Source organism: Eptatretus burgeri, chromosome 11 (assembly GCF_056783735.1).
Source record: "Eptatretus burgeri isolate ZD-2024b chromosome 11, Ebu_testis_v1, whole genome shotgun sequence".
Lineage (NCBI taxonomy): Eukaryota > Metazoa > Chordata > Myxini > Myxiniformes > Myxinidae > Eptatretus > Eptatretus burgeri.
Window position 1 is genome coordinate 93,267,762 of NC_140971.1, and position 15,089 is coordinate 93,282,850.

General features: G+C 45.6%; 1 protein-coding gene across 1 annotated transcript in view; it reads left to right on the forward strand.

Moving 5' to 3' along the window:
• LOC147017667 (tubulin gamma-1 chain) overlaps positions 1 to 14,102 on the forward strand; it is a 37,385-nt gene extending 23,283 nt beyond the window's left edge. The window contains exons 8-11 of the mRNA XM_085847418.1: positions 5,429 to 5,578; positions 5,749 to 5,901; positions 13,002 to 13,163; positions 13,472 to 14,102. Of these exons, the coding sequence (XP_085703544.1) occupies positions 5,429 to 5,578; positions 5,749 to 5,901; positions 13,002 to 13,163; positions 13,472 to 13,663 (657 nt within the window). The 3' untranslated portion in view covers positions 13,664 to 14,102. The remainder of the gene's footprint in view (positions 1 to 5,428; positions 5,579 to 5,748; positions 5,902 to 13,001; positions 13,164 to 13,471) is intronic.
• The last annotated feature ends 987 nt before the right edge of the window (positions 14,103 to 15,089 follow it).

Sequence of the window (15,089 nt, forward strand, 5' to 3'; positions counted from 1 at the left end):
AGCAGTGTCCGTGAGTGAGTCAGTGAGTGAGTCAGTCTCCGTTAACACTTCAGTCATTATCGCTTGAACCAAACACACAATTTTGATAAAACTTGGCCACAAGCCTCATATCTGATAGGTAACAAAGGTTTATTGACGGCATCAAAATCTGCGCTCATTTAGTGGGTCTACGGGGGGGGGGGGTGGTGGATAGGGGTGGGGTGGGTTAACCCCCTTAAAATATGTGTTTGCTCTCATCTCTGAAACTACACACACAATTTCGATGGAACTTTACCAAAACCTTCATCACCCGTCATGTACCAAAATTTGTTAACAGTATAAAAAAACAACAACAGGGTCTATGGTGGTCTGCAGGAGGTTTGAGTGACTTGTTCCTGATTCAGGTGAGCTTCAGGACACTATTTTTAGGATCCAGGTCCTATTTTTTTAAATATCTACTGTGACAATGCTGAACTTACAGCAATGACTTGCTTAGGCAAGTGTGGTTTACAGATTGAGTAGACAATGCAGACAAGACATCGGTGGTCATCGATTCGGTCTTTGCTGATTGTCCATTCGGTGTCGCTGCATTTTGACTCGTTTGTGCTTCATGTAGGCTGATGTGGCTGAAACGTTGGACCGTCCAAGTTTGCCTTTTTTGGCAAAAGCTTGAGTTTATCTGTGCTTTCGCGTTTTCTGCTGTCATCAAACTTTTGGTGATTGCTCATTCTTTGGTTCTGAAATGAGCAAGTACAGAAGACGGCCCTCACTTTTTAAAAACTGGTTATACATGCTCACACTAAGTTAAGGTTCTAGTACCCTTCTTCCAGTAATGTCCTCAAGGATAAACTTCCAAAATCCAGGCTTAAGACCCACCCTCACTCTTTTGTTCCTATTTTCTCCTGTTTGTGGAACACCTTCCAAAGATTGTTCAGTCGCACTCTTCTGTCCCAGGCCTTCGAGCAACTTTGAAATACTACCTCGTCTCACACCTTCACCTCGCCCACATTCATACCCATTATTTTTTTTCATATATCTCCACAACCCAACATAATCCAACCCTCTTGCTTGCAGGTAGGTGTTACCTTGTTTCTTTCCCTAATATTGTTACGGATTTGGAAGTTTACTGCACTCAACATACAGGTCCTATTGCTCAGTTATATCGAGAAGTAAATGTGGATAGATAGCTCCCATTTCCCTTGTCTAATGGGTAATTAAATATTCCTGCGCTGTGGAGTTATTTTAATAGTCAGGTTTTCTTATCTTTTATTTTAGCTCGCCTATTCGAAGAACAGAGAGCTATAGCGATACCCCCGGCGTGAGCGTCAGCGTGAAAATGTTAAATTTTTTGTATTACGGAAAAACTCCTCGACGGATTTCGACAAAACTTGGTGGGAGGGTTAGGTATGGTCCAAGGATCATGCCATTAGATTTTGGACTTTGTCCCCCCCCCCCCAACAAAAAAAAATTGTTAGAGAAAGAAATTTTTTTTTTTGCATTTCTACATGTTTTAAGTGATTTCCAACCCCCCCCCCAAAAAAAAATTGTTAGAGAAATTTTTTTTTTTTTTGCATTTCTACATGTTTTAAGTGATTTCCAACCCCCCCCCCCAAAAAAAAAAATGTTGGAGAAAAGAACTATAACTCTGTCAGCACTGTTGACATCATATTTAATGAATAAGATACAAGGTTCACTTGAGTGACCCAGCAGTATTGGCGGCGGAGGTTTTGCACTCTCCCGAGTGCTCCCCCTCTAGTTTCCTTTCTAATGTTTTTATCTACCACACTATTTTTAGCTCGCCTGTTCGAAGAACAGAGAGTTATAGCGATACCCCCGGCCCCCGGCGTGAGCGTCAGCGTCAGCGTGAGCGTGAAAATGTTAAATTTTTTGTATTACGGAAAAACTCCTCGACGGATTGCGACAAAACTTGGTGGGGGGTTAGGTATGGTCCAAGGATCATGCCATTAGATTTTGGACTTGGTCCCCCCCCCAACAAAAAAAAATTGTTAGAGAAAGAAAAATTTTTTTGCATTTCTACATGTTTTAAGTGGTTTCCACCCCCCCCCCAAAAAAAAAAATTGTTAGAGAAAAAAAAAAATTTTTGCATTTCTTCATGTTTTAAGTGATTTCCAACCCCCCCCCCAAAAAAAATTGTTTGAGAAAAAAATCAATTTTGCAACTTTTTTTTCAACAAAATTTTGATTTCTTTTTTTTGCATTTCTACATGTTTTGAGTGATTTCCAACTCCCCCCCCCCCCCCAAAAAAAAAAGTTGGAGAAAAGAACTATAACTCTGTCAGCACTGTTGACATCATCTATCGATAATTCCAGCAATCTCTGTGTGTGTCTGTCTGTTTGTCTGTCTGTTTGTCTGCGACCGCCGTTTCTCGACGACCGCCGGTCCGATCTCATTGAAACTTGCCAGGAATATTGCCGGGGCCCTGCGGATGTGCCTTTTCGTGGTTTGAGAGAGAGAGGCTGCACCTACGGGCACGCACCTACGGGCCCGTACTGGTATTTAATGAATAAGATATGAGGTTCACTTGAGTGACCCAGCAGTATTGGTGGCGGAGGTTTTGCACTCTCCCGAGTGCTCCCCCTCTAGTTTCCTTTCTAATGTTTTTATCTACCACACTATTTTTCATACGCCCCATATATATATATATATATATATATATATATATATATATATATATATATATATATATATATATATATATATATATATATATATATCGGGGCGTATTATGTGATACCGGTCGTCCGTCCGTCTGTCTGTCTGTCTGTCTGTCTGTCCGTTCCTGTCCGCACTCTAACTCCCAAAATTTTCAACTTTCACGTTTCATATTTGTTACATAGGGTACAGACTGTGGAGCCGTTGTGTCACGACATACCTTCGTCATCTAAAGTGGTTGCCATGGAAACCGGGATGCTATTTTCCATCCGTTCCTGTCCGCACTCTAACTCCCAAAGTTTTCAACTTTCACGTTTCATATTTGGTACATAGGTACAGATTGTGGAGACGGTGTGTAGCAACATATGTTCGTCATCTAAAGTGGTTGCCATGGCAACCAGGATGCTGTTTCCGTCCGTTCCTGTCCCCACTCTAACTCCCAAAGTTTTCAACTTTCACGTTTCATATTTGGTACATAGGTACAGATTGTGGAGACGGTGTGTCGCAACATACGTTCGTCATCTAAAGTGGTTGCCATGGCAACCAGGATGCTGTTTTCCATCCGTTCCTGTCCGCACTCTAACTCCCAAAGTTTTCAACTTTCACGTTTCATATTTGGTACATAGGTACAGATTGTGGAAATGGTGTGTAGCAACATATGTTCGTCATCTAAAGTGGTTGCCATGGCAACCAGGATGCTGTTTCCGTCCGTTCCTGTCCCCACTCTAACTCCCAAAGTTTTCAACTTTCACGTTTCATACTTGGTACATAGGTACAGACTGTGGAGACGGTGTGTCGCGACATACGTTCGTCATCTAAAGTGGTTGCCATGGCAACCAGGATGCTGTTTTCCATGTAGTAGCACAATGCTGTATATACCTTCTTGTTCGGGCATATATTGTGCTCACTTGCGCTCTTGTTACTGATTACAATATACAAATACATATATTGTTTTATAATTATACTTCACTGCAATGCTTAATAAAAATATTAATTATTAGACTCGTCTTTAAAAACGATAAATGTATAAACAGGCGAGCATTAGGTGGCTTTGACACCAACTACACCACCATCAACGCCAGCATCATCTTCCCCTCGCTCTGCTCGATGCCATTGTCTACGTGTGTTCGATCACGTACTGGGACGGAGATTTCCTTCACCTCAGATCGAGACTCCGCCCAGAAGAGCAGCGGCGTGGCCCTTGTCCAACCAGGGACCTCATCACCTCAGATTGAGACTCCTCCCAGAATGGCAGGGGCGTGCCCCTTGTCCAACCAGGAAGCTCAGCACCTCAGGCTGGCTCCGCCTTAGCCAGATAGAGTGTTCGGCCCCGGCCAATCGGGAGGCCGCGACGAGTCATCCGAGAACGGACCGTCCAATGAGGAGACGAGTGGCGAAAAAAGGAGGTCTCTCGTGCCTAAGCACAAAAAGGAGGGGTGGTCTGGACGAGGGAGGGGGAGAGACGGTGTGCTCGTGGCAGCAGCATTCGCAGGTTCGGAGGATCGTGTGTGAGAGATCCCTGGTGGGAGAGGGCATTTCAGTCCAGGCAGTTTCGAACCTGGCATCCAGGACCAGTGAGTGGTCGTCAACGAGGGCCCTGCAGACGGTCGTAGTTGTGGGTTCGAGTACCCCCCCTCCCCCAAGATCGTGAAGACCACACGAGGTGGACAGGTCTGAGACAGGCCTCAATAAAGACCGCTTTTGGTCCGATTCTTTTGGGTGTGTGTGTGTGTGTGTGTGTGTGTGTGTGTGTGTGTGTGTGTGTGTGTGTGTGTGTGTGTGTGTGTGTGTGTGTGTGTGTGTGTGTGTGTGTGTGTGTGTGTGGCGCTAGTCAGTTAAGTAGGAAATTGTATAAGTGCCGTGCTGTACGTACGTGCCTTATATATTCGGATAACTCTGCCCTTCTGTGTTCCCCTCCCTGCCTATTAGTAAATAAACATCCCCATTTGTGAAATGTATCAGCTCGTTCTTGTCCCTTCCTCCATTGGCTTAGCGTGCTGTGTGTTGGAAAATTTACAAGGCCGTTGTGCCGCCGTAAGGGGACATTTGGACCGACGGGACTTTGGTGATCGTCCGCTCGGGTCACACGCGGTTCGATTGCGCTAGCGACTCATTCCATACGGTTGCCGTCGAGGGTGTGGAGACTCGGTAAATCGCCACGTGGATATCTAGGTATTTTGAAAATTGGCAAATAACCCTGCACCACGTGGTAGAAATATTGACGCTTCACGGTCCGATGAGGGACCTGTACTTCTCAGAGTTTTCCGAAAAAGTCCGATCTAAATTCTGGGTGATCGGCGGAGTCGACTCTACGGCTCCATCTAGCGGTCGTGCTCGCAGCCGATATCCGGCCCCGTAACAATATCTCCTTTCCTGCTTATTCTTTCCCTTGCCTCATCCAACTGTGGCCCGACTAGCCAGCACAGACGGACCTGGAGCAGAAAGAACCAGTCCATTCATTGTCATGCATTTTGATAGTTTGTATTTCCTCAAGGTTTAGGAAAAGGTCATTTCGCCGATCAATCTTCTGCCAAACATACTGTTACGGATTGTCCGTAGCAACTCTGGAAATACACTTCAAGTACCTTTCATGTCGATGTTGTCTTTGGGGATTTTTTTTTTTTTTTTGGTTGTGGAACCTGCACCGAAGGTTTGTTGTTTCTTTTTTCTTTCCTTGCATAGGGCAGTGCACTTCGCTCATGCATAATTCATTCCTGCTGCCTGTACATGCAGTATACATGAGCCCCTGTGCTTTATTTGTGTTTTGTTTTTTTAGGTCTCCACCATCATGTCTTCCAGCACCACGACGCTCCGCTATCCCGGCTACATGAATAATGACCTCATCGGTCTCATTGCGTCCCTTATTCCAACACCCCGCTTACATTTCCTCATGACCGGTTACACGCCGCTGACCACGGACCAGTCGGTACGTGCACCACCACCTGTGTGGTGACTGCAGCACGAAGGATGGTTTCATCTCAGGAACCCATTCCTGTTTTCCCCGTTACACTGCTGTTGTCTCATATTACTGGCACGGGGTTTCTTTTGTTTCTGATTCATAATTGTTTAGTTTGATCTGTTTCTCTTTTTATTTAGGTTCCAAGCATCCGTAAAACCACTGTGCTGGATGTGATGCGAAGGCTCTTGCAGCCCAAAAATGTTATGGTGTCAACAGCACGCGAGCGTCAGACGAATCACTGCTACATCGCCATCCTCAACATCATTCAGGGCGAAGTGGATCCAACTCAGGTATTGCTGAAAACCAGTTGTGATTGAGCGATGACGACGATGTCTTTAACCGCAATCATTTCCACCTCGTGGGTTTAACAGAGGAAAGTGTTCTTGCGCAAGTCTTTTTGCGAATTGGCTGGACCTACTCGACCAAGTATGTTGGAGTAGGAATTTGTAATTTTTTTCGCAGTGCCGGCGAGAGCTTGCCCACCATTCACGAAGGACACCGTGGGATCTTTAAGATTTACCAACTAATACGAACAGACACCCAGTTTAACGTTTATCTGAGGGACGGTGCACACGTTGAATTGCCCTGCCCTGTGAAACACCATGATGGCAGTTTATAGCTGGGTTGGTATTCAAATCCAGGCTGCACAGCTCATCGATCCTTGAGGCTATCCCGCCAATCCATGTTGAGAGGACAAAACAAATGCCGTAAATCACACGTGCCTCCATTCCTTCCGCAAAAGTAAAAGTTGCGTTATTTTCCCAACGATTGAGGTTCTGTCATCGAAATTGAAAACGAGTACGTACAGAGAAATGAAGTTTCACTTTTCTTTGGCAGACTGTTGTTAAGACAAGCGGTTAGTTTGACGCTTCATCTTGATGAATTTTCATTTGAAACTGGGATAATTAAATGTTATTTTGAAGAGAAAGCTTGTGCGTTACTGCTTTGTGCGTCCATTGATGCCCCAGGAGGGTTCCGGATATTTAGCTTTTCCCGCTTAACAGCACGGGCTTCAACCTCGTGACGTGTTTTTGTGCTTATACGAGAATCATTCGTTCATTCCGTGCAATGAATGGTTAAAAATTGCGTGTCAGCACGACACGGTGTGGAAATCACAACTTTGTACAGTGTGAAACTACCTTGCTACCTTTCTCGGTGATCATAAATAAGGTATCAAACCACATGTTACTCCTAAAACTAAATTATTGAGTGGTGACAGTGGATATAACACACACACACACACACACACACACACACACACACACACACACACACACACACACACACACACACACACACACACACACACACACACACACACACACACACACACTTCTCTTTTTTACAAATAGATAGAAAAATCTGGTGTAATTTATCTTGTGGCCATAGAACCAAATATAGCAGCCTTCACAGCCCATTCAATTCCCACTCCCACCCTCCTCCCCAACACAATTAATAGTAAATATCATTTTAAACTTACCCTGTGCATTGACAAGCCCCATATATGACCTCCCATGGTGTTAAGAAGCATCTAAACCAGACACAGGGTCTCCCTCTGGGACGTTTGCCTGAATGTTGGAAATGACGGCATCATCTTTTCAGCAGACATCCATAAAATAAATCCCCGCAAGGTTAGAAGTCCAATCACTGGCAACTGTGGTCGAAGGTTTGGGTAGAACGCGTTCGTTCACAAACCTTCGCGTCTTGCACCGTCCCACGTCCTCGGGAGTTTGCGATCCGGGGAGCTGCAATGTATCGGGCTTTTTTTGACGAGATCAGAAAGTTCTCCAACTCTTTCCTTGTGCAGAGGCGCACCCCGCACCCCCCTTCTCGCGGGTACGTTTCCAAGTATTTCCGGCTTCTCTTAGGATCTCTGTGAGCTAATTTTAGGGAACAATCCTTATCTGGCACACACACACACGATATATGAACCCTGGTGCTTGTGGTTTCTATGCATGCTCGCCAAGTATTCTGGGGTGGATTAAGTAATTTCTAAAGTCACCTATTACCGCAGAAAATGATGACACTTTTGAATGCAACACGAACTAACGTTGCTACACAACTGCCTTCACCATCAAATAACCACTTGAGTCTTTAAATTTGGTGCTACTGATCCCAGTTAAAATTGATCAAACGTTTAATATTGAAATAAATTACTGCAAACCTCCGACTTTGCCAATGCTGGCACGATCAATCAATTACGTATCTAGTTTCTCACAATGGTGGGGTAATTAAAAAGGACAAACCCGATGACAATCTCTCACCTTGTGTTCACAAGATGTCACTGTTTTGTCATGCCCAGCCCCAATCCATATCCTTTGTACCTCCAGATGGGTATCGTGTATATCATTGTGTTTTGACTTAGTCCAGTGATTCCTAACAGAGTATGTATGTATGTATGTTTGTTTATGCATTTATTCATTCATTGTGGTCTAGTCTGGAGGGGGGGACAGGTTGGGTGCTTGACAAAGACGAATTGATTAGATTTTGGTGACAATCCCGACACCGAAAACTTTGTTGTAACGAACATTGTAAAAATCACCACCACCTCTCATCTTCCCCCATCCAAAACCTCAATCTTTTTTACCCCCATGAATCCACCCTAAACCCACCTCCTTCAAATTGTCTGCTTTCCCTGCCTGAAAGTCCCTGTAATATCCATCTTGTATTCACCATGTTCCCTGCCCCATCCCTCTCCCTTCCACAGATCTCCTCATGTCTATGTTCCCCACTGTTTTGTCCTTCCCACTCCCACCCCTCTTGTCTCATCCTCCCCCTTGTTGTGCCTTGTGTGTTACCTCTCATAAGAGCCTCGACAATGTATACAAAAAAAACAACTACAACTTCGAAGTGATTCTTCACCATTGAGAGAGAGAACGATATATAGTACGAGATCCATCTAAAAAGTAACGGGACCGACTTCACAGAAATTTTATTCTAAAAAATATATTGAAATCGCAAGTTGTCCCCTTCAAAATAGTTTCCCTCCAGTCTCACACACTTGTCCATCCTCTTCTTCCACGCTTCGATGCACCCCCGGAATGCTTCTTCTAGAATCCTCCTGAGCTCCGTTGTCACGGCCCTTTTGTTGGCCTCCACATCAGGAAAACGGGTCCCCTTGATCACCCCCTTGAGCTTGGGGAAAAGGAAAAATCACAAGGGGCCAAGTCTGGCGAATATAGGGGTTGCTCCAGAGTTGACACGTTCCTCTCCGCCAGAAACTGTCGGATGCTCAGGCCACTGTGAGCAGGGGCTCCATGGTGGAGCACCAAGGCGTTGTTCTCCCACAGATCCCTCCTCTTGTCTCGGACTGATCTCATGAGGTGCCGGAGGATCTCCTTGTACACATATTGATTCACTGTTTGACCCTGTGGTCGAAACTCGAAGTGGACGATGCCCTTGATGTCAAAAAACGTAATGAGCATCACCTTGACTTTCGACTTTGACATCCTTGCTTTCTTTGGTCTTGGTGATGCCGGACTTTTCCACTGATCACTCTGCCGTTTGGTCTCGGGATCGTATTCGAATATCCACGATTCATCGCCAGTAATGACTCTCGCGAGCATGTCTGGATCGTCCTCGAGGCGCTCGATAATGTCTTGACAGACAGTGACTCTTTGCTGTTTCTGGTCCTCAGATAACAGCTTGGGGGCCATCTTTGTGCACACCTGACGCATTTCGAGATTTTCAGTGATGATGCTCCAGACTAGACAACATGTAAAGCATGACCTGTAAAAAACATCACACAATGAGCGCAGTCAACCATCACAAATCTATATATTAATACTGAAGGACCAATTTTGTGCTCCTCCTAGCGGTCGCGTCACGTTTTTCTCGGTACTGTGACCTGGACTGAAAGAAACTTCGTACCTGTAAGAGTGCATCGCACATAGTGGCAATAGTCAACTTTCAACTCTGAAGCAGAATAAACACTTTTCGTTTTACATTCGTTTACATGGCGACGTGTGACGTCAGGACGTCATGACATCATCGGTCATTCGGTGACGTCATTACGTCTGCCGTCGACAGACCGTTACCGCTGAGAGGTGTAATTCCACTCCTCGAAAATAGCATCTGCAATGTAAAACCCTCTTCTGCACATGCTGACTATCTGAGAATGTGAATTTGACGCAAAAAATGTAACAAGAAACATTGTATCTTATATCTATATATTAATACTGAATGACCAATTTTGTGCTCCTCCTCGCGGTCACGTCACGTCACGTATTTCTCGGAACTGTGACCTGGACTGAAAGAAACTTCGTACCTGTAAGAGGGCAACGCACATAGTGGCAATAGTCAACTTTCAACTCTGAAGCAGAATAAACACTTTTCGTTGAGACGGGGGTGAGGAGTGAAGAGGCTGTGGTGGGGGATGAAGAGACGGGGGCGAGGAGTGAAGAGGCTGTGGTGGGGGATGAAGAGAAGGGGGCGGGGAGTGAAGAGGCGGGTGGCAAGGTAAGCAAATTTTTGGGCGATGGTAAGCAAATTGAAAGCGGGAGACGGGGGGGGGGAAATGGGGCGGGGGCGGGGCTGGGGTGAATTAGGCGTGGTTGAATGTGAGGGGGTGGACAGGGGGTGGGGGCCCAGGGGCAAGTGGGGCGGGGAATCAAGAGACGGGGGCGGGGAGTGAAGAGGCGGGGCGGGGCCGGGGTGATTAAATTTTTGGCCGGTGGGTAAGCAAATTGAAGGCAGTGGGGGGAATGGGGGCAGAGGTGGGGGATGAGTAGGTGGGGGCAAGCACGCCCTGTCCAGTCCATGTCCCTCGATTTTGGGTGAGCTGGTGAGGGTGGTTGAATGAACGGAATCCGTCTGTGACGGGGTTTTGGCTAGTCATATATATTGCTGTTATGTTGTGAAAGACTGTGACGCAACCCGTTCATTCAAGTTGTCTTAGTGGAGCACACAGCAGGCTCAGTCCCATTTCTTTATAGACAGACCTCTTATATCTCAATAGGTTATTGACAGATTATGACAAAACGTGGTTCATGAGTTGGTGGGTGACGAGAACAATCCGATTACGTTTTTGTTTCAGGTCCGGATCCATATCCGGCCTGTCAGTTGGATACAAAATGTAAACTGTTCAGTAAGCCGGTGGCATGCGCTTTAGCGAGTGCAGCTCTAGTTGAATAATGCCTTAACAAGAGGAATTGTTACAATGTATCCAATCAAAACGTTTGTGATCGAGTCTTAAAGTGCTATCACGTGTATGATGTCATTCATTCGTGTTTTAACCTTTGAATCGTGTTTCAAGCGAGTGTCATGTGATTGTGCTTTGGATACTTTGTTGTAATGAAGAAAGTAAAAATCCAAATTGCGATTTCACCCTTCGGAGAGGCGCCATTGATCAGATGTCGGTGTAGAATGTTACCCTCTACGTAGCTATAGCAACCTGTGGAGACAAACGAGATGTGCTTTGACTCTTTACTGAAGCAGCCATCAGGAAATATAACTGAGTGGCATAGATGGAGGAAGGTATGTGAGTAAAATTGGCAATACACTGGCTCGGAGTCACAGTAGTCTGAAGTCGTATGGGGAGGGGAGGGAGGGGATGATTTTTCTGACATGAGGCTATTACTTACGTCCTGTACCGACGATGATTACGTACTTGAAGTATACGCTGAAGGAACACGAAAGCTTTCACTTTAAAGGGACAAATTTACATCCAAAGTTGTTCAATATTCGTGTAATTTGTCATTCCAGGCACATTCTTTTTGAGTGGAAGTGGGTTTCTTCTGTTTTTTTTTTTTCAGAATTTCTGCAATTTAGGCCTGCTATGTGTCAGGGCACCTTGCATGTTGTTGTGCTTTGACAATCACAGGTCACTTCTTAGTTCAAATCTACTCGTTGCACACAAGGTGCTGGTTAAGAGACAAGAAAGGCCTTGAATACAAGGCCTTCATAATTAATGAAACATCGCATCCAATTAACTATTTGCAGACGAGGTATTTTTATTCGACCAAACCAACTCCTCATTGCATGCAAATCTTTACATACAAGGCCAGTTCAAACAGTTTCCTCATTGCAGACAGTGGAATTGAATAGGCCGTTCCAGTGTGGGCTTGGCTGTCCTTGATGTTGTTGAATCAATGGCTCCAGGAGTAATTGCTATCTTAAAAGAAGTGGTGGAAGTACAGTGCAGGGTAACATCTTCATTCTAAGAAATGGTGGTGGTCTCACCATATTATACTAAATGTTCTTTGATCTTGTTCCACCTACCAGCACAACAGTTTGCCCTTCCCCAGTCCAAGGCCACACTATTTATTCTCCTCCTCCTCCTCCTCCTGTTAGGGGTTGGCCACTTGGATCCGCCTTCTCCATTTCCCTGTCCCCCGCATCTTCCTCCTCCTCCTCCTCCTCCTCCTCCTCCTCCTCCTCCTCCTCCTCCTCCTCCTCCTGTTAGGGGTTGGCCACTTGGATCCGCCTTCTCCATTTCCCTGTCCCCCGCATCTTCTTCCTCCTCCTGTTAGGGGTTGGCCACTTGGATCCGCCTTCTCCATTTCCCTGTCCCCCGCATCTTCTTCCTCCTCCTGTTAGGGGTTGGCCACTTGGATCCACCTTCTCCATTTCCCTGTCCCCCGCATCTTCCTCCTCCTCCTCCTCCTCCTCCTCCTCCTCCTCCTCCTGTTCGGGGTTAGCCACTTCTATTCAGCTTCTCCATTTCCCTGTCCCGCGCATCTTCCTCCTCCTCCTGTTCGTGGTTAGCCACTTCGATCCAACTTCTCTATTTCCCTGTTCCACGCATCTTCCGCTTTCTCAATCCCACGCTCTTCAAATATTTTCACGACCTCCCTCCACCTTCATCACCTTCTTCCTCTTGATCTTTTCCCCATAATTGGTTAATTTCAGGCGTCTGAACTGGTTCTTCATCATGTGTCCAAATCACCGCAACCTGATTCTCTCTCTCTCTCCATTTGTGAAACTACCTCTGTCTCTCCCTCAAGGGACAACCTACCATCTTTTAGAGACCATCTACAGTTCTCAGACACCTTGGCTTTATTTTACCTCTTATGTTGCCCGTATTCTAACCAAGCCCTTTGCTTGGTTCCTATTCTTCCATGCTTGCTCATTTATTTAGCATTCCATAGTTCACCTCGTTAAGCTATTCCATGAATCTCAACCATGAGGGTGCAGAAAGAGGGTTAACATGGTGAGTGCACCTATGAGTAAGGTTGCGGATGGAACAACCGGCTTGTCTCCCATAAAAGGATGGCATCCTTTAAGATATGTTACTCTACTGCCACGTGACAGGGATCGGAGATTAGATGTACAAACCGTATTTGGGAATTGAACCCAAACATGAATTGAGAGCACGTCAAAAGCCGAGACATCCTCCGATAGCCATTGAAATAGTATTCAAATGCAAACCAACTCCGCATTGTCTTGGCAGGTCCACAAGAGCTTGCAGCGCATTCGTGAGCGGAAGCTTGCAAACTTCATACCTTGGGGTCCAGCCAGCATCCAGGTGGCCCTCTCTCGCAAGTCTCCCTACCTGCCATCTGCTCATCGTGTTAGTGGCCTCATGCTGGCTAACCACACCAGTATTTCCTCGGTGAGCCCTTTGCTTTAAACCTGTTTTTCCACGTCCAGTTACTTTTCTTGGACCAGTACTGCGGTAATATCCAAAGCAAATTATTATTTTTTTTGTATATTTTCTTACATATAAGCTGCTTGGACACCAAATTTTAACTCTGTATCTTCAGTGAGTATTGCTGAAGAAACCTTTACTGAATGATCCTGTATTGTGGTTTCACCGAGCTGTTGGGTGTATAAAATCCCAGCGTAGATGTCCGTTTATACAATGTTGCACTGAGTAGCGCAATGCCTCCTTTCACCCCGAGTCATGCATCTCATTACCAGCTGTTCGACCGGACATGTCGTCAGTACGACAAACTGCGCAAACGCGAGGCTTTCCTGGAACAGTTCCGCAAGGAGGACATGTTCAGAGAGAACCTGGAGGAGCTGGACAATTCCCGGGAAGTAGTCCAGCAGTTGATAGACGAGTATCAGGCTGCCACTCGGCCAGACTACATCTCTTGGGGTTGCCAGTAGTGAAAATCATCCGTTTTGCTTTAAAAGGCATTCTGCACAACTGCTGGCTTTTTGTCTGCACTGCTCTCCCCTACAATTTTGCCTTGATTCATATATGGTGGGAAAACGTTTCTTCATAGGTATCCCATCCGTGATGTCTTTGTTTTTTTTTGCAAGGAATTATGGGTTATGACATCCATCCTGGGTTAGTGTGCTTGATACTGAAGGCCGTCACTATTTAAATGTGTACAAATTAAAAATACAGTACTTTATGGGAAAACAAGTATTTTATTGCAAGGCAGATTAAACCTTAAGGTTGTATTAAGTGTAGTTATCGATCTATTTGTGCGTTGAAGCACCATAATGATCATTTGTTTTCATTTCTCGAGAGTTTGTTTTGGCTGTTCCATGTTTTGTGATAATATCCAAGTAATTTGAATAAACAAGACAAAGTAAATTACTGCCGGTGGTTTTAATTCAGGAGTATTATTTTGAGGTGTTTACTTGCATTAACACCTCATTATATATATAAAACCTCATTATATAGCTCTGCGCTGGGCCGTGCTATGAGAGGGTGTAGGGCATCCCGGAATCATGGCGAAAGCCAATCCTTATCCCTGTGTTGTAAGAGGCGAGATTAAGATTACAGAGATAAGACATTTCCTCTAGTTCTTAACCAGGTTTCCACAGACTGCAGCAGGGATTTTGGCCCACTCCTCCATACAGATCTTCTCCAGACCTTCAGGTTTCGGGGCTGTCGCTGGGCAACACATACTTTCAGCTCCCTCCAAAGATTTTCTGTTGGGTTCAGGTCTGGAGACTGGCTTGGCCACTCCAGGACCTTGAGATGCTTCTTACGGAGCCACTCCTTAGTTGCCCTGGCTCTGTGTTTCGGGTCGTTGTCATGCTGGAAGACCCAGCCACGCCCCATCTTCAATACTCTTGAGGGAAGGAGATTGTTGGCCAAGATCTCGCGATACATGGCCCCATCCATCCTCCCTTCAATACGGTGCAGTCATCCTGTCCCCTTTGCAGAAAAGCATCCCCTAAGAATGATGTTTCCACCTCCATGCTTCATGGTTGGGATGGTGTTCTTGGGTTTGTACTCATCCTTCTTCTTCCTCCAAATACGGCGAGTGGAGTTTCAACCAAAAAGCTCTATTTTGGTCTCATCAGACCACATGACCTTCTCTATTCCTCCTCTGGATCATCCAGATGGTCATTGGCAAACTTCAGACGGGCCTGGACATGTGCTGGCTTGAGCAGAGGGACCTTGCGTGCGCTGCAGGATTTTAATCCATGACGGCGTAGTGTGTTACTTATGGTTTTCTTTGATACTGTGGTCCCAGCTCTCTTCAGGTCATTGACCAGGTCCTGCCATGTAGTTCTGGGCTGATCCCTTACCTTTCTCATGTTCATTGAGGCTCCACGAGGGAGATCTTGCATG